An 18,868-nucleotide genomic window follows, 5' to 3' on the forward strand; every position below is an offset into this window, starting at 1 on the left:
AGATTGTCAGTCAGTGAAACAGTGACAGACCAACTACATCATTCTTGATTTTATTAAAAGCAAAGCAACAATATGACAGCGCTAAGTGGTTGTTGTAGTGTTAGCCCCTTGTTAGGCCCAGAACAGGACACTGCCTGGGCTTTTCCACCACTCAAGGCAGTGGTGGAAACCTCTCCATATGTCAAACATCATGACATAGCAGTAGCCTTTTTTTTGTTGTTGTTAAAGACAACATAATAAGTTTTAAGTAAACAGAATAACAAAACTTCTATCCTTTGCATTATGCAGGCATAGCTGCTATTTTCTTTGTTGTATAACTAGATGCTAGTACATCATGTTATAGTTGTCCCAGTTGCTATTTAATATTTTTGTTTGTTTGTTTAATACATTACTGGAATTAACTAAAATAGCAAATCCTCCTGGGAGCAGCAGAACTAACGAGGCCTGATAGCTGGGTGATTTCTGCTCTCCCTGTTGTCTTCACTACCACCACCAGCAGGTGCCTCAGCTGCCAGGATGGCCAGCACTTGGCTGCTGCATCTTTCTCTGATAACTGGCTGGTGACATCTGCCTCTCCCCCACTGCAAGCACAGGTCCTGATTTCTGTAGCTTCTGTGAAGCCACTGATCTTAGGTGAAACTTCAATAAGACTTTTTGTGAAACCTGCATCTCTGAGAACTGATTTCTCCATGTCAGGTGGAGAAATTAGGCCAACACATTAGAAAGTTGTTAATAGGAACTGGGAGACAGGTGATCAGATGGCAGAAATATATAATAATCATTAAAAAACCCAAACCAACCACAGTTCCCTAATGTCTCTTATCTAAGAATCTCAAGTGGCTTTGCAGATATTGGATCCGTCAGTTCTCAGTCAAACAATGCCATTTGCATGAGCAAGCATAGCTGTAGCTGATCCAGGAGCTGGCAGCACTTTCTGCAATCTCCTGAGATAAATGGCTGCAAGAATTGCCCCATGCTTATGCAGATCCTACCAAACAATGACTTTCTGCCTTCTATGGCATATGCTGAGGTGCACAAGCTGATTCCTAACATGTGAGTGTGGTGATCCACCTTTGCTAATTACCCAGCTGAGAAGAAGGGTTAATTAACTGGGTGGAGAGCTGTATTAATATGCTTATACTGTTTCTGAAATGTGAACAGTGTCCTTGCACAGGGTAGCTCTGAGGACATACTCACCCATCAGTTGCTGTTTGCAAATTTTGCAGCTTCTGTCAGGCTTTCTCTCCTTTGAGAACACTTGAAGTAGAAAGTAGACGGGTTGCTAAGGGTGAATTTTGTGAAGTACTTAAAAAGGGAAAAAAACAAAGATTTATTGAGGCATATATGGGAGGAGTGGAAGCAGGAACCCTTTTTAAGATCTCAACAAAAACATCTTAACATAACACGATGTGTTAGGAGACAGAAGAGAGAATTTTAAACATAGATTGAGCAAGTAATTTGTTGTGACAAAGGAGGCCTAATTGTCTTCACATCTGAAAATAAAGTCCTTTCTGCTCTGTTATCTAAAAAAAAAAAAAAAATTGGCAATAGTGCATACATTGTTTTAAGTGAGGTTTTGCCAGCTTCTCTTTATCTGCCTTAACATCTATTTTGTCTGCTTGTTTACAGTAGTTCTAGGAAGTCTCTGAAGTGCTATAGAAATAGAAGGATGCTCCTAAATGAGAGGAAATCAGTCGATAAAAATAGCAGTTGACAAAAAGAATTATTTGGAGGGCTCTGCTGCAACCACTTATACAGGTGGAAATGTTTCTAGGAGTGTGAGGAAATGACTGTGTACCACAACCACAGGAAATGCTGATTTATTTATTGGTTTCATCAGAGTGGCCTTTGCAGATAGGACTGAGCCAGAGACAGCTTTGTGGAATGAGCAAGCAGGAAATCGCCTTCCTTAGAGGAAGGAATTCACATTATCCTCTAATAATAAATAGGAAGAGGTCCCTGCAGTCACAAAATCTGGAGACACTTGTTTTATAGAAGGTTATGGCTAAGACATTCAAAGGGACCAAAGGAAGTTAGACACTTTCAATCTTAAGGGTTTTTTTGAGGGGGGTATTGTTCTTAATTTTTCCCCAAAGTCAACCTATACCTAATGCCTTACCCCCAAAATCGCCTGGAAACAGTTCTCAGCCACTGGTTTATCTCATAGTTGTGATTTACAAAAGTTCAGATTATTGTTACTGTTTTCCACATACAGTTATAAAAGGGAAAAAGAGAAATCTATGGTTTTGAAGTAAAAGGCAAAGACAGCTCTCAGAATGGTACTACAGGTTTATCCCATGAGAGGCAGCGACAACAGGTATTCTTCACAGCACTTTTTTCAAAGCGATGGAACCTCACGTGTGGTTACTAAGGGGACTTTCAGTATTTTGACAACTCCACCTTGGTGCTCACCAGTGCATTTACTCTGTTCAAGAGCCTTATTGTACCTATGATGTGGAGCTAAACTCTGCAGTAATAGAGCAAGGAGTTTTGCAAGCGTCTCACAGACGGTGTCAGTTGACATGAATTTATCCTTTTCTTTTCTGCTATGATGAGCCATCCAGACTCTTAGGGTAACACAGCAAAAAGACAGTGAAATGTCTGAAATATTAAAGCAAGACTTCTTTAATAGCAGAGGCTTACGTTGCAGATTTTCATCTGCAGAATAGTGAGATGATTGACACAGACTTTACTGACTATATTATTGTTTTGTAGCACTTGGTTGGTTTGCACATTTGACACTTTTTCCCACAGAAGGCTTATTTATACCTTGTTTTGTGCTGTTCTTCTCCAGATATTATCCTCTCCCTGCTACCTGCTGACTGTAAGGATCATCCGGATGACAAATGTCCAGCAAGGGGACACCTGTAAGTATCTCCATTCTTAGTGGTATCTCAGGGTACAGGCAACAAGTTTTCCTTTATAATTGTACCGCAACCTTTTCCAGGTGTTTCTGAAACAAGCCAGTGTTTAAGTAAACTAATTGTTATAAACCAGGTCAGTCCTTGCTGCTTGCTGCTGTTTCATTGAATGTTATTCCTGTGCTTTCTGGTTGGTTTTAAGACTTGAATGTATTTTTCAGGATAAGTACTTTCTCCCAAAGAAGGGAGAGTTTCTGGCACAGGTAGATGAGAGAGACTGTATCCTGTGTGTTCAAAAGCAAGGGGTGATTTTGCCGTTGAATTGCAGCACCTTGGGAATTGTGGCTGGCAGGAACAAACTTTTTAGTCTCCCCGCTCTGCCCTCTCCCCGCCCCCAGTCTTGGCTCTGACAAGATGAAATGAACAAGAAAACACTTTCTAAAATCATTACCACCAGGCTAATGCCATTATTAATTACCCTGAAATGACTGTCAAAAAAGGTGCTGAGAGCTGGATGCCTTGTCCTTTCTAACACTCTTGCAACAGTCTTGCAGTTGTGCAAGCCTGCGAGACACACGGGAGGAAAGTGGTGGGAACTGAGTGAGCAGGAAAGGGAAATACCACTGTTTAGGTAAAGGATACGGATTATCCACATGTGCAGTGAGGAGAAGCATTTCACACAAAGAAAGTCTTCGCTGTGAGCCAGCCCCAAGTGAAGGATATACAAGCCATATCTGAGGTCACATTATTGGGTCACACTCTCTGCACCTCCCTCACACCACTGCACCTCCATACACTTGCACCTCCCTCCCCATCTATGGTTGTGGTACACATGTGATGAAGCAATAACAAAGAAAGGTTTCATCAAGGACTCCTTTCAGATCTTCTGCATGCCAGGCGGCAAGACAAAATCACAAATAACTAGGTTGTAGGAAGAGATTGTGCAAGCAGAACTGAAGCAGTATTTTGCATTAAATACACAGCTGACTAGTTTGCCTGCATCGTGCAATTAAGTGTTATTTGATATGCTTTGTATCTCAAAGTATAGTTGAGAAACAAGAATGATGAATCACATCAGTAGATCAGGGTACTTTGCCAGCCAGACAAGAGTCATTGACGTCCAATAATAATGGAGATCAATGGTAGTCACACAATTACTTTTAAAATGTTTTCAAATCAGCATCATTACTTCTGTGATCTCCAAGAATATTTGAATACCTATTTTCACAGTTTCAAAATTCTTCAAGAAAAAGAATCAAACACAAACCAACCAACCAACCAACCCCCAGGTCCCCACAAAAAACCAACCAACCAACAACAGCAACAGAAACACAACAAAAAACACGCACCAAAACAAAACAAAAAACTCCTAACAGTTATGCAGAGTCGAACTGATGCTCATACAGTTCTCTGAGGGGGCTATATTCAGTAGGTCCCCTGAAAAACCTCTGACACTTGACAAAATGGAGGAACAAAACAATCTACCATGACAGATCTGAAACAGCTTTCACATCCAGAGGGGCTGAACAGGCTGCAGGCTTAAAGAGTGGAAGAGAAATTATTGAGGAGGACATGGAAGGATGGCTGTACAAATAGGAACAGGAGGGAGAAGGTAAGGAGTAATTTTTCACTATTTTGTTCGAAATATGAGAATGAAGGGTCGTTAAAAAAAATTATCAAATGGGAAGCTTAAAACAGAAGCAACATAGAAGTAAACTGTGGAACTCATCACAGAATGTGTGAATGTTAAAACATATCTGTTCAAAAATAAACTATTTATGGAGCAAAGGTCTAGCAAGGATTATGAAACACGGTATTCCTGGTGTGGGAGATCCCTATTCTGGCTTTGCCTGAATCATGGAGGGTAGGTGAGGTGGAGTACTGCTCTAGAATTAGCTTATTTCTTCTACTCTGTAGCAAGGTGTAAAAGGGCTATTACCTGGCAGTGAAATGATAAAAGATTTCTTTTATAACATGAAAAAGCCTTATGATTTTTCTTCTGTCCCATCCTTGGGAAAAAGATAAACTCTCCCAGGTGAGACTTCCCCGAAATACCCAGTCCAAGACAGACGTGTTTCCTGGAAGCATATAGACTGAATGCTGGAATTTGACAAGTAGTAGGCAAGTAAAAGTTGTGTCTTAAGACAGAAAGAGGGTAGCCTTAAATCTAGTCCTTAAATCAATGCTGCCTATAAATCAAATAAAGACAAGCAACCTCATTTGCAATAAAAAGGAAGAGATGAGACACTTTGTTCCTCCTTCAGAGAGATATTGATGTGCCTAAGCAAGGCAAGACGTGTATGGCAGCCAGACTCCCCAGGCTGACTAGACCTACCCTTACTGGGGGGACATTTAGTATGAGTAGCTGATGTTTTCTATTTTAGAAGTGAGTGGCAGGCTGCTGTGACAAGCATCATCTGTGCTCTGCAGTGTCTCTGTGTTGTTTATTAATTAGGCTCTTGATGCTGCTTATTTTTTATTTGTACCCTTAATGCAAATTGGGCATGAGTATGAGGAGAGCAGGAGGCAAAGGGATATAATATGCAACCAATATGTCAACTGAAAAAGACACCCCTTGGAATCAGGATTCTTGGAGTCATCAGTCCGCAAAGCCCCTTGTGCCATCTGTGTGGGGGAAACAGATGTTACTGGGGTAATATCTGTTGTTTCCACCTGTTGGCTTGAATGCAGAGTAGGAAGGGAGCTCATAGCAGCCTTTTTCCTTCCCTTTGGGATTTTGTTCCTTGAGAAAAGGAAAGGAAAGCAGGAAACCTGTGGGGGACTATGGTGGGTCCGTGGATTCCCTGGCGGAGGGCATGGGAACAGAAATTAGCCCTGAAGATATGAAGGCCTACCCGTGAGAAAGATGGGAGTAAAGGAGTATCTGGAGATGTTAAGGATGTACCCGTGAGAGAGAAGGGAGTAGAAGAGTAACATTGATGATAGCAAAATTAACCAATGAGATGTTACTGCTGTAACTTGTAACCGATAGTGAAGAGACACATGAATTGGTAAAACTGTATAAAAATGCACTTGTGACAATAAATGGCATCTACTACTTGCATCTTGAAAGAACTTGGTCCATGTCGTTTGTCCGTCTCAACCACGACAGAAACCTGAATGGTGGAGGTGACATTTCCACACAACTAACACAAGAAGAAAGTATAGGGAAGGAGACTAAGACAGAAGAGTAATGGGAAGGTAGAAGTGAGTTAAAGCAGACTCTGGACCTGAACAGTTAAACTGTTTTCAGAATCTAATTTAATTTTTTCTTTAATCCAAGATGAGATATGGAATGTGGAAAAGCACGAGAGAGGGAGAGGGATGGGCCTGCTGAATATTTTCCAAATAATTTTTTCCATCAGAGGAATAGTTGTTTTTTGACTCTGCAGGCATGTGTTAATTCCACCACATTATTTTATTTAGAAAATTTTGGCAGAATTAAAAAACCTTTTCAATTTCTGCATTACAATATTAAAAAGAAGAAAAGTGACAATTATAGTGTCAGTTGATATATCATATATATCAAATACTTACCTGCTGCTGAACGGTCCTCTCCACTTACTGTTATCATCACTTGTCTCTCTCAAAAGTCTCACATCAAAGGACATCCATTCTCAAAGTTAGTTGCCTTTTGCATTACATGATATCTGATAATTTTGTTGTTAAGAACTCTGTGAGAGAGTTCAAGTTGCTGAAGTATTTTGCATAACCTGCATGAAGAAACATTGCATTCCTTCCACATACAGTCCATCCTATGTTTGGCTGTAGCCATTTGAGATTAATTTAGGTGCCTTTGGGAAGTGGGATGGAATATTTTTCACTAGCCTTCTCCCAGTGCATTTATGGAGAGAAATGGAGAAGTGTGGTCCCTCTTCTGGAGTTGGCAGTTTGTTAAGATCCTGTGTCTAATTCAATGAGCTCCTTATGGAGGGAGCCTCTGCCATTGCCTACAACAGAGGTAGTACTGCAAACCCTCACCAAGAAAATCACTGAAGACAAGGTAGAGATGGAGACCTTTTGCAGTTGTTATCAAGAGGGGGAGGAGGGTCCTAGAATAATCTCATCAGAGAGCAGCACAGATGAGCACAGGAAAACTTGTCAGTTGAGAAACTGAAGAAAGTGGCTGTCTAGAAGAGGAAATTTTCACCTTCTTCCTTTGAACACAATATCACTGTTGTTTGTAACTCATGCAAGGAGGAACAGAAACCACTTTCTGCTCTAGGTCATCTTATGGTCTGTGCTTTTTCCCTCTCAGAGGACACCTAGAAAAGTTACATTACACCAGGTATTTCTGTCTTTAAAAAACTCATTGCTCTTGATACTATGCAGTAACCCTTTCAGTGTCATGCAGCACCACTGACTTTGCCACATCAGCAACTGTTTTTTCTCTTTCCATACTCAGTTAGCCAGGCTGACTGCTACGTGTCCTTGTGGCTACCGACTGCGACACGTGAAAGATGCCGCACTAAAACTGTGAGAAACTCCAACAATCCGGTGTGGAACGAAACCTTCTACTTCAGGATCCAGAGTAAGGTCAAGGTAAGGAGCCAAAGTTGTCTGCTTGAAACAGCCTGAAGATTCGGTGTGTGGTGGGTCCTATCCATCTCCTGAACTGTGCCCAGGAGTTGCTTAAGATGTGGCACATTATAAGGGAGTGTTCAAATTATTTAAAAGCAGAGATTACTGAGTTCCTGTGCCTGTTCAATCATGTTGTTTAGGAAAGAACTGAACTCAGTATTGATGTTTTATGGAAACTAAAGGCTTATGAATCAGTGCAAGATTGATACAGAATTTGGGAGTTAAATAAGCTGTTGTGTAGGTATGGCCAATGTATTACTCAGATTACAGCAATTGAAATGAACTGTGGAAGAATGAATATTAGATTCACAGTATGTTTTTCCAAAGGGGGATGATGCTTAATTTATGCGCTTTTCTTCTCAAGTATATCCTGAAAAAGCCTTCTTTTTTCTAGAACGTGCTGGAGCTGACAGTTTATGATGAGGATTTTGCTACTCCAGATGACCATCTACTCTGTGCTCTCTTTGATACTGCTAAACTTCCAATTGATAGAACAGCACTCCTGTGTTTTAAGCCCAACCCAAAGGTGAGACCTGTGAGATCAGTGCCTGCAAGACCTGGCAGAAGGGGGTGTGAAGGGCACACTTACTTGAGTTTTCAAGCCTGAACTGTAAATTTTAATGTACTTCTGTTTCCTGGCCTATGTTTTGTATTGCTTTACCCTACTCCCATGTCTCTGGAAATGCCTATTGCAGCTCTCGTCTGTGGTATCTTCCATGAATTCATCCCTTTCGGCTACAGCTGCTCAAGCCCTGGAAGTCAGTATTAGTTGATAGTCTTGGCAAAGTGTCTTTGTTTTATTTCCTGGGGCTGAACTTAAGGATTGTTTTTCCAATTTGTCACTGGTCCGGCAGCTATATGGCTCCATCATGTAGGAGGCTAAAATAAAGCAACTAAGAAACCAGTGGAGGGTTATACAACACTTCCAAATCCTTGGCGTGAGCTTTCTGAATCTGCCATGGATGACTTATCCCAACAATGGGTACATGAATTGACATTGAAAATACAAACACAAAAAAATATGGTAAAAAAATTGTATTTGAGAGCCTGAGCCCCTCCTGTCAGTGTTTTTATAAATTATTGAAGAACATATGGCTGAAACAGTGTGGTAGATAGAGAAGGGATCTGACTGCAAGCTACCCCTGAGTAACTCTGAGACTGAATAATCACAGAGTCACAGAATGTTAGGGATTAGAAGGGACCTCGAAAGATCATCTAGTCCAATCCCCCTGCCGGAGCAGGAACACCTAGATGAGGTTGCACAGGAATGTGTCCAGGCAGGTTTTGAATGTCTCCAGAGTAGGAGACTCCACAACCTCCCTGGGGAGCCTGATCCAGTGTTCTGTCACACTCACTGTGAAGAAGTTTCTTCTCATATTTAAGTGGAACCTCTTGTGTTCCAGTTTGATCCCATTACCCCTTGTCCTATCATTGGTTGTCACTGAGAAGAGTGACATCCCCCTGACAGTCACCCTTTACATGTTTATAAACATTAATGAGGTCAACCCTCAGTATCCTCCAAGCTAAAGAGGCCTTTCCTCTTAAGGGCGATGCTCCACTCCATCACTTTCATTGCTCTGCGTTGGACTGTCTCCAGCAGTTCCCTGTCCTTCTTGAACTGAGGGGCCCAGAACTGGACACAATATTCCAGATGTGGTCTCACCAAGGCAGAGTAGAGGGGGAGGAGAACCTCTCTGGACCTACTAACCACCCCACTTCTAATATACCCCAGGATGCCATTGGCCTTCTTGACCACAAGGGCACAGTGCCGGCTCATGGTCATCCTGCTGTCCACCAGGACCCTCAGGTCCTTTTCCCCTACACTGCTCTCCAACAGGTCGTTCCCCAACTTATACTGGAACCTGGGGTTGTTCTTGCCCAGATACAAGACTCTACATTTGCCCTTGTTATAGTTCATTAATTTTTTTTTTGCCCAACTCTCCAGCCTGTCCAGGTCCCACTGGATGGCAGCACAGTCTTCTGGCATGTCAGCCACTCCTCCCGGTTTGGTGTCATCAGCAAACTTGCTAACAGTGCACTCTATTCCATCATCCAAGTCGTTGATGAATATATTGAACAGTACTGGTCCCAGTACTGACCCTTGAGGCACTTTACTAGATACAGGCCTCCAACTAGACTCTGCCCCATTGACCACAACTCTCTGGCTTCTTTCCTTCAGTCAATTCACAGTCCACCTCACTACATGATCATCCAGACCACACTTCCTCAGTTTAGCTGTGAGGATGTTGTGGGAGACTGTGTCAAATGCTTTACTGAAATCAAGGTAGACCACATCCACTGCTTTGCCATCATCTACCCACCTGGTTATCATAAAAGGCTATGAGGCTGGTTAAGCATGACTTCCCCTTGGTGAAGCCATGTTGACTGCCCCTAATGACCCTCTTCTCCTTGATATGCCTTGAGATGGCACCAAGGATAAGTTGTTGCATCACCTTTCTAGGGATGGAGGTGAGGCTGACTGGTCTATAATATTTTTTTTCCCCTGTAATTCATAGCCACTACTCCCTGCCTCTTTGATTGTATCAACTTTCACCTCAAAGGCAAAAGTGAAGTTGTCCCTGTGTGTACCCCAACACTGTCTTCTGCAGTGCACAGCAGCAATACCTCTAGGCCTGAGCCTGCTGTCTCATCTGTCAGAATTAGTGCATTTTTGGAACTCTGAATGACTGATGTACTCCATTTCTTAGTTTTCCATCTATTAAAAAAAAAAAAAAGAGAAAAAAGATTCTAGATTCCCTTTGAAGTCTATGGATATGCTCAATGAAATATCTTACACGCTACTTCTTGCCTCCATGGGCAAATTGCTTCTGGTACCCAAACTAGGTCACTCACAACAAGCTCATGCATATCAACACCCCCTGACAGAGGGTTGCAAAACTGTAGCTCTTAATGACTCAATAAAACCAGTCTCTGTTTATTATGTTAAAGTGATGGGTGGAAAGGATCTTTAACTTCTAAGCTAATAGCAAGGACAGTAAATCACGGCAGGACAGTGCTAGGAATAGATGGGAATAAAAGGTAGAATTCAGAAGACAAAGCAAGGTGCAAATTGTCTTTCTGGAGAACCTTCATACAAAGAGCTAAAAGTACAGGTTGTTTTGATGACAACTTGTAGAAGGAAGGAGATGAGGAAGGAAACATTAAACTGTTTTGAAATGTTTTTTTTCAGACCTTCCAGTCTAAAATATTTATCACAGGCTGTGCATTGCAACCAGTTACTTCAATATTGCATAGCAGGGACCTGGATTTAGACAAGAATGAAAGCATTATATAGCTATTTCATTTAACTTCTTGTTCTTGTTTTCAGGCCAAGGAGGAGCTAGAAGTTGAATTCAAATTGGAGCCTGCGTAAGTGATATATAGATTCTTTACAAAATGCAAAAATTGCTGAATGCTAAAACACAAAGACAGCACTAGAAGTCATGCTTGGTGAGATTTCTGCAAAAACGTGGCAGACTTCTTCTGCATCTTGACTGCAGTCTCTGCTGGAGCAAGTCTTCTGTCCGATCCCTCCAGTCAGCTTGCTCTGTAGTTCAGTTGCTTTCAAAGACACCTCCCAGCACTGTCTCTCCTATCCACAATGTCAGATTGTTTACCTGGGGTTATTTCAGGACACTTTACGAGTGTGTGTGCATAAGCTTTTGTGTGCACGCATGTCTATCAACCGTTCCATGCTTGTTTCAGCTTGTATGCTAGACAGACTCCTGATACTGAACCGTTCAGTCCAGGTTTCCAGTGTATCTCTGACTCCTTTGATTTTCCCTTGCAGCACTGTTTTCATCCTAGTAATTCTGTTGTCTTTCTGCCCAGCACAATGTGTTGGAAACTCTAGTGCAGGGCTTTTTCTCCAGCAGAGTCACCTGCTGTTCATATGAATCAATATTTTTGCCTCTGTGTTACTATGATGTAACTAAGGCACAGCAGAAATAAAGTGACCAGCCTAAGGTCAGCCCTCGAACTAGTGGGGAGCCAAGACCAGAATTCAAGTCACTCCACACCCTCTCCTGACTTCACCTGAATAATCTTGATTTTTTTTTTTTTTCGTATAATTCATACCCACTGCCTTCTGCCCCTTTGATTGCATTTGTATATCAGCAAATACACAGAACTGGGCTTCCCAATGGGGATATGCTGGCATATTCTATTTCTATTTCTATTTCTATTTCTATTTCTATTTCTATTTCTATTTCTATTTCTATTTCTATTTCTATTTCTATTTCTATTTCTATTTCTATTTCTATTTCTATTTCTATTTCTATTTCTATTTCTATTTCTATTTCTATTTCTATTTCTATTATTTCTATTATTTCTATTTCTATTTCTATTTCTATTTCTATTTCTATTTCTATTTCTATTTCTATTTCTATTTCTATTTCTATTTCTATTTCTATTTCTATTTCTAATTTATATTTATATTGTGCCTATCACCATATCAATAAACATTCTTTGGAACCACTCTGATGGTATTAGCATGTTACTGCTGAGATACATGTACTTTACTGAGAAAAATAACTTGACTGCCTAACTGCAGATTCCATTTTAGATGATCATGAGGTTGCACTGCAAAAAAGTGGCTGTGATACACGTTGCTCAGCTTTGGCACAGAGGCAAGTCCTCTCAGCACAGTGTGCAGTCCAAGCAAGCATGAAAAGGAGCTTGTTGCATAGCTGCTGAGGTCCCTCTGCCCATCATTCTTCTAAAGGGGGAGAAAAGGCAACATCTTGGGCAAGGATGAATAGTCATTTGTTTGATCTAAAAAATCCATGTTTTTAATTTTGTTTCCTAGTTCTGGTCCTTACGAAGCCATTGCTACCAATGGAGTCCTGGTGGTATGTTTTTTCTGAAGACATTTTCTACAAGTATTTCCTTAATACAAAGGGGGAGGGAGGGTGTGGGTTAGAGAATCTGTGAACTATAAAATAGCCAGTAGGCCAGTTCTTTCTCTTTCACCCCCCACCCCTTTCCTGTTGAAGATACTTTGAGAATGAAATACTAATATTTTATTGTCCTATTCATTGGTGATACCCCACTATTTCCCATTTGTCCTATATTTTGACACATCACACACACACACATATAGACCTTTCCTCTGGTACTAGTTTTTCAAAAATGTACCACTGTCTATTAAAGCACAGTGGTAAAAACACTGTGAAGCCATTTGCTGATAACCTACCCAGGCCTTTCCTCCTCTGGGAGACAAGCCATGTCTAGTGGGTAAGCTCAGTGCTAGGCATTGACCTATTGTAATTACATTATGTGAAAGAAGAGTGAGTGCCATTAAAAAAAAAACACAATAGCAGTGCTTCCTCAGAAAACTTTTTCTACTATTGACTCTAGGTCACTCAGCAAAATATCTTTCATTTATGCTTTTCCCAGTTTAACCCTCTATATCTATCTTAACATCCTAAAAATGCTCCTGATTTTCTTTTTTTTCCATATTCCTCTTACTGCTCCCAGTTGTATGTCATTTTTATTGGAGGATGCTCTACAACTCCCTTCAAAGGTTTTATTTTTTATTAGTCAGCAGCTTCTAGCCCAGAATCACCAGGGAACTAGGCACTTCAGGGAACAAGACATGTCCAAAGCTGAGCGATTCATGGCTCTCTGTAACAAGACTGGGATGGGACAATCTTTCTCACAGATTCTTTTTCTCTGTCTTTTACAGTGTCGTGAACTGTGCTGCTTGGAAGTTGAAGTGGCAGAGAAGGCACAGCAAAAATCGAGTAAGATTATTGCTTTGTTATCTATTTACAAACAACTACATGCTTATTGATGAGAGGATGCCTCTTTCATATAAGGTATTAGAGAAATAAATAGTATCTACAGTATACAGTGCAGTTAACACCAGGTAAACACATTAGGTTGTTATATGCTTCTATGACTGTATCTTGTACTCCCTCATATGTATGTTGATAAGGTCTATTAGACCTAAATCAAAGTTGAAATTCCAGTTGTATAGAACAGCGAGAGCTTTCAGAGTCCCCTTTCCATGTATACAGCCTCTGTTTGTTCATTTCCCTTCATTGTTAGTGCTCCCTTCAGAGTGTTTTCCACCAGACAAAGCTGTAGTCCAAACTCTACAGCACCCCACTTATTATCAAGCCAGCAGAGTTTTCCAGTTAAGTTACAGTGACATTTCTCACAAGCTTTGTTTTGTTCTTTTAGAGAAAGAGCTTTCCCTCACTGTGAGGGGCTCCTTTGAGGGGACGCGAGATATCACACTGGGCCCTGATGGAGTGGCCAGCCCGCCAGGTCCCACCACGTTCCACTATATCAAGTATGCGGAGCCAACACTGGACATCATGTTGCCAAAGAAGAGACGCTACCACCCTGTATGTTGGAAATGGGCTTTATGACGAACTGACCATGAGTACCTCTCTAGAAAGTGTGAGGAGGGGGAAAGGGTAAACCCTTTACTGCTTTTCTCCTTAAAGCATGTTGTTTTTCCAGTGGACCTGTAAGTACAGTACAGAGACGGGCTCCCCTGTGGTGATGCTGAATTCGCTGCCCATGGGAAAGACAACTACCATCGCAGAGGTGAGTATCACTTCCAGACTTCAGGAATAAAAGGTCACTCAGGTTGAAATAATTCTTTCTATAAGTCCCCATAATACTGCCCCAGATGGCTTATAAGAAGGTGAGAAATATTCTGATTTTTTCTCAGACCTTAAACAGGAGCTTTGTTTCTCCAACTGTTTTCTTCACAGAAGAAGGTTGACCTTTCATTAGTCTCAACTAGTCTATAGATGCCACTCTTATGTGTCAATAGCGGATATAGAGACCAACAAGAAAATATGGTGATTCCTTCATTATGTCTCTCCTGCTTTTACTCGAAGGCTCACTGACTCATCCTTTGCTTAGGGTCCAAACTGAAAGTTGCTCCTTGTACACAAGCTAGGGAAAATGTCAATAAACTTGCCCCTAATAAACCTTTTGCTTCAAAGGACAGTATATTAAAATATATTGAAAATACTAGAAATATTGTATGGATTTTAAAGAATGTAATGGTATTATTGCATGAAATAGATCTATGTACTGTATAATTTTGAATGAAGTTAATAGAAGAAAAGGATCCTTACTATAAAAAAAAAAAAAAAGTGTTTCTGCTAAAAAGTACCTACAGATTTCCAGATTATTAGGGACAATCTTGTCCAAATATTAATAGTCATATTGTGAAGAAGTAGATTTCAAAACCATTAAAACATTCTCTCAAAACAGAATATTTTTGTTAGTTATTATTAAGTTTGCAATAACTGCTTTAAGACAGGATGAAGTCTTGGCAGCAGCAAATGCAGACTTGCAGGCTCTTCACTGTGAGACTGTGGCCAGGATGTCAAAGATGTGTTATGTATTAGAACATAAAGAACGGGAAACATACAAAAAATAGTATTTCAGGATACTGCAGAAAGCTTGTGAATAACACGGCAAACAGAACCTACTGCATGGGTCTCAGGAACCTCCTGTACTAAGATTGCTAGTGGTTTCTGCGGTCTGGAAGTGTTTGGGATTTGTGGGCAGGGATGTTCCACCAAAGATAAGTGAATGCTTTCAGAAGTATATGCCGAGATCTCAGACATTTAACTTTGCAATTTCCAGACCTTCTTGGGGCCTAAATCAAGCTCCAACATCAAGAAAGAAAGGGGAAAAAAAAAAGAAATTACAGTACACATTCTTGTTTTCCAGGAGAAAAGATTTGACTTGAATGTGAGAACACAAAGCTGGTAAGAGTTCTTCTTCTCTTCCTGAAAACTTAGGTTATTGATTTTGATATTGTTTTAGCCACATGGAAATGACACAAGCAGGTATTTTCAGTCTCAAAAACAGAACGTGCTTTTTATAAAACATAAAATACATGCACAGCAAATTATACATAAATAACCTTAGGAAGATTTGGCTTTAATCAATAAATATTGATAAACATGTATTTATTTTAACATTAACCCTTCCCTTCTGACCACAGTATATTATTTTTGATCAACATCATTCTCTGAAATTCACAAAAACAACAAAGCTGACTAAAACACCAGAATGGACAGAAGTAAACAATAAAGTTGATCAGAAATTATAAACATTTGTTTTTTTCTTAACTGCCAATGTTCAGTAGCAGCTGAAGTGTATATTGAGCAGAAGTTCAGGTAGACAATGTGGCTAGTGATTTGACATTTACAGACATTCTCATTAATACTCATCAGTAAACATGAAGATGTTCCATGTTATCCATAACCATATGTGATACACAGAACCGGGTAAACTGATCTTTTCTGTGTGTGCCTGACTAGGAAGTAAAAGGGGTAAATAACTTAACTTTGAATTCAAGCAGAATTTTTCTATCATTCATTTCTGAAAGGTAAGTAATCAATGACAGTAGGAAAACCAGCACTATACCAGAACAGGAAAAATGCTTTCCATTTGTTTATTTTACATTCAGAGAACTTTAAAAACAGTTCATTTATATCTTGATTTACAACGGAAACTGGCTTTTACAGCTCCAGCCAACTCAGTTCCCCTTGCATGTCTTCATTTACAAATATAGTTGCAATCATTTGGCTGATTTTACCCAAATCTGATGGTGGAGAAATCTCATAAATAAATTTAATTACAGGTTTGGTTGAAATTATGAACTCAGTAGAAAAGAGGTCGGTCCCTGAAAGAAAAAGCAAAATCCTGCAGTTTTACAATGGCTGGCCAGGGCTAGCTGGCCAGGCAGGGAGTCCACGGGTAGCTTGGGCCTGAAGACACCACGCCAGATCTCTTGCCCATTGGTGTCCTGTAGGCACGGGGCACGAAGAGACAAGAGGGAGGTCAGTGAGTGGAAGAGCACAAATGCCCAGGGAAATAAGCTCCAACAGTCTATTTTTAAGGAATGACTTATTAAATTTCAAAGTGGATGCAAACAAATTGTTCCTCTGAGTAACATTAAGCTTCACCATTTTTGAGTCAAGGCTGATGTGAAATACAACTGACAGTATTGACCCATGAGACGGCTTGTGCACGTGCAGACAGATCACGGTAGTGGGGGTGAAATCCTTCCCCACTGAACTCAGTGACCCATCTCCATCCATCCAGGGGCTGTGTGTCACCCAGGTCCTCCCTCCAGCGGGGTTACACGGCCACACAAGCCCGACAGTGGATGGATGGGTTTGCTCCCCGGCGATACTCACCGCTAGAGGGGGATGTAGTCCCACTCCAGTTGCTCAAAACGAGAAATAACCTTCACGTTGGAATTGCCAACCTTGGAAAACTGGGGTTTATTTTACATTCAGAATGAGAAAATATCTCGTGAAATGGGAATCAATACACTCACTTTTTACCATTCACACAGATTTTCTAAGCTTGTAGTTGTTTTAGTTTTAGAATATTATTTTTTTTTCATTTATATCTTCATCAATTACTAATGATGGGGTATAATGCCACTGGTTAAGCTTACTAATTGATATAAGTTTCGTTACTTTTAAAAATAGAATTCTCTTTTGCTCCTGTCACATTGCATCACCCTGTTTGAAAGGAAGGGTGCTGTAGATTATCTTTGCTCAAAGTCCTATATTGATATGGGTGTGTTAATATGTAAAATATGTGCCTGTTTTTATCTTAGTAATTGTTCATGCCACCAAGACCTGGACATGCGCTTTGGGTTTGACTTGTGTTCAGAGGAGATGGCTTTCCTGGGGAAAAGAAAAAGCTATGTAGCAAGTGCTCTGAAAAATGTTTTTCACCTACAACAGGATCTACAGGATCATGAAGTACGTGTGTGCAGGGGGGTGGCATATGTTGAATTTCTAGTGCCTTCATGTACTCTTCTAGGCAAGTGGTCATCAAAATGGGACACATGTATCTGTTGTGCATGTACCAGCTTGTCCATATATCTTAAGCACATTTGCTTCTGCTGCCAAGGTTTATTACTGCAAGAACGACAAATTGCAATAATTGCATCCTTCATGACTGTCAATCTGGAATTTGTCAGATTTGAGGTGCATTCATCCCTGCCATCTTATGCCATAAATGGCTTGGTTCAAAAACACTGTGTGCAGACTAAATACATTATATAGCAAAGATTTCTTCCCTTTTTGAGAGTTTACGATAAACATCTCTGAGTGCTTCTTATAATATCTTCGCTTTCTTGCAGTTTTGAAATTTCTTAAAGTAAATATAATTTATTTTAAAGTAATTTCACAATACTGAAGAATAACAGCATTGATGAGAGTAGCTTAACAACACTGGCTGTGAACAGAGTGCATTTTTTCATGAGGCTGGTATGTGGATTTTCATACAGTAGTAGCAGATGTGTAAATTAAGAAAAAAGCGGCAAAAGAGTGAGAAATGTAGAAAAAATACATTGTTGCCTCCACAGAAGGGTTTCTTCTTGTTAATCTGTGCCGCATATGTCCTAGAGACAGGCAAGAACCCAGGTTTGGGTTAATCTCTGAAACTATGTTAATGCAAAGGGAAGCAGCAGTTGTAGTCATTGCTTGGTTTTGGAGCCTCGCTTTCTGAAAACAGACCCAAGCTCTGAGATCAGGACCTGGACCTGATGTGGTGACCAGACTCTATTGCAGTCTGGGACGTTGTGTTGAACGCTGTCAGTGTGAATGTTCCATCCTCTTCTGCCTAACAGGTCCCCGTTGTGGCTGTCATCACGACAGGTGGAGGACTGAAGTCAATGACAGGACTATATGGCAGCCTCATGGGACTCAAGAAATTAAATCTCCTGGACTGTGTAACATACATCAGTGGATTGTCTGGCACCACCTGGTAAGCAAGCTCACTCAGGGGGCTTGACCAGGCCTTTTGAGGGTGACGCTGCTGCAGAGAGGAACTTCTGAAAGAAGATGAGATCAGGAGATTTTCTTCAAACATAGAAACAAGCTATTTCTCAGTAATGGGCCATTAAACATCATCTTGATCTGATACACTGGTTTTTTTATTAGCAATTCTTTACTGTGCTTTTCAACTCAACATTTGCAGTAGTTAAATATGTATATGACAATTACACTTGTCAAAATGATTTCTAAGTAAGTAGTTACTGTGGATGTTAGACTGCCTGTCGCATCACTCCTCTTCCTTTCTCCACTGGTGTCCCAGTTGTTGTTCCTGGTAGCTTCTGAAAATGGCTCTGCTTTCTAATGGGTCACACAAAGAAAACTGCAGGACAGTGCACACTTACCCCTCCAACCTGTCAGTTTGGGGAAGGACTGAGTTCTTTTGGGCAGCGTTATTCCCTGCTCACAGCACCTACGAATGCCCAACATCTGATTGCCCCATGTAGGGAAGGCTGGTAAAATAGAGGACGGCATTAAAATAAAGCATAAACATACCACAAGATTATCACTAAGTGATACAAAGCCAAGATACAGCAGCTGGTGTGAACTGATTTATGGCAAGCCAAGAAAATTTATTGTAATTTTCTG

General features: G+C 40.6%; 1 protein-coding gene across 1 annotated transcript in view; it reads left to right on the forward strand.

Annotated features, from left to right (window-relative positions):
- The window catches only part of LOC102083779 (cytosolic phospholipase A2 epsilon), a 36,884-nt gene that overhangs the window by 6,151 nt on the left and 11,865 nt on the right, over positions 1 to 18,868 (forward strand). Inside the window, exons 3-13 of the mRNA XM_065064550.1 lie at positions 2,795 to 2,867; positions 7,267 to 7,403; positions 7,837 to 7,968; positions 10,771 to 10,811; positions 12,250 to 12,292; positions 13,129 to 13,186; positions 13,629 to 13,795; positions 13,914 to 14,000; positions 15,147 to 15,184; positions 17,056 to 17,203; positions 18,076 to 18,212. Coding sequence (XP_064920622.1) covers positions 2,795 to 2,867; positions 7,267 to 7,403; positions 7,837 to 7,968; positions 10,771 to 10,811; positions 12,250 to 12,292; positions 13,129 to 13,186; positions 13,629 to 13,795; positions 13,914 to 14,000; positions 15,147 to 15,184; positions 17,056 to 17,203; positions 18,076 to 18,212 — 1,061 coding nt within the window. The remainder of the gene's footprint in view (positions 1 to 2,794; positions 2,868 to 7,266; positions 7,404 to 7,836; positions 7,969 to 10,770; positions 10,812 to 12,249; positions 12,293 to 13,128; positions 13,187 to 13,628; positions 13,796 to 13,913; positions 14,001 to 15,146; positions 15,185 to 17,055; positions 17,204 to 18,075; positions 18,213 to 18,868) is intronic.

Source organism: Columba livia, chromosome 5, assembly GCF_036013475.1.
Source record: "Columba livia isolate bColLiv1 breed racing homer chromosome 5, bColLiv1.pat.W.v2, whole genome shotgun sequence".
NCBI classification, from domain to species: domain Eukaryota; kingdom Metazoa; phylum Chordata; class Aves; order Columbiformes; family Columbidae; genus Columba; species Columba livia.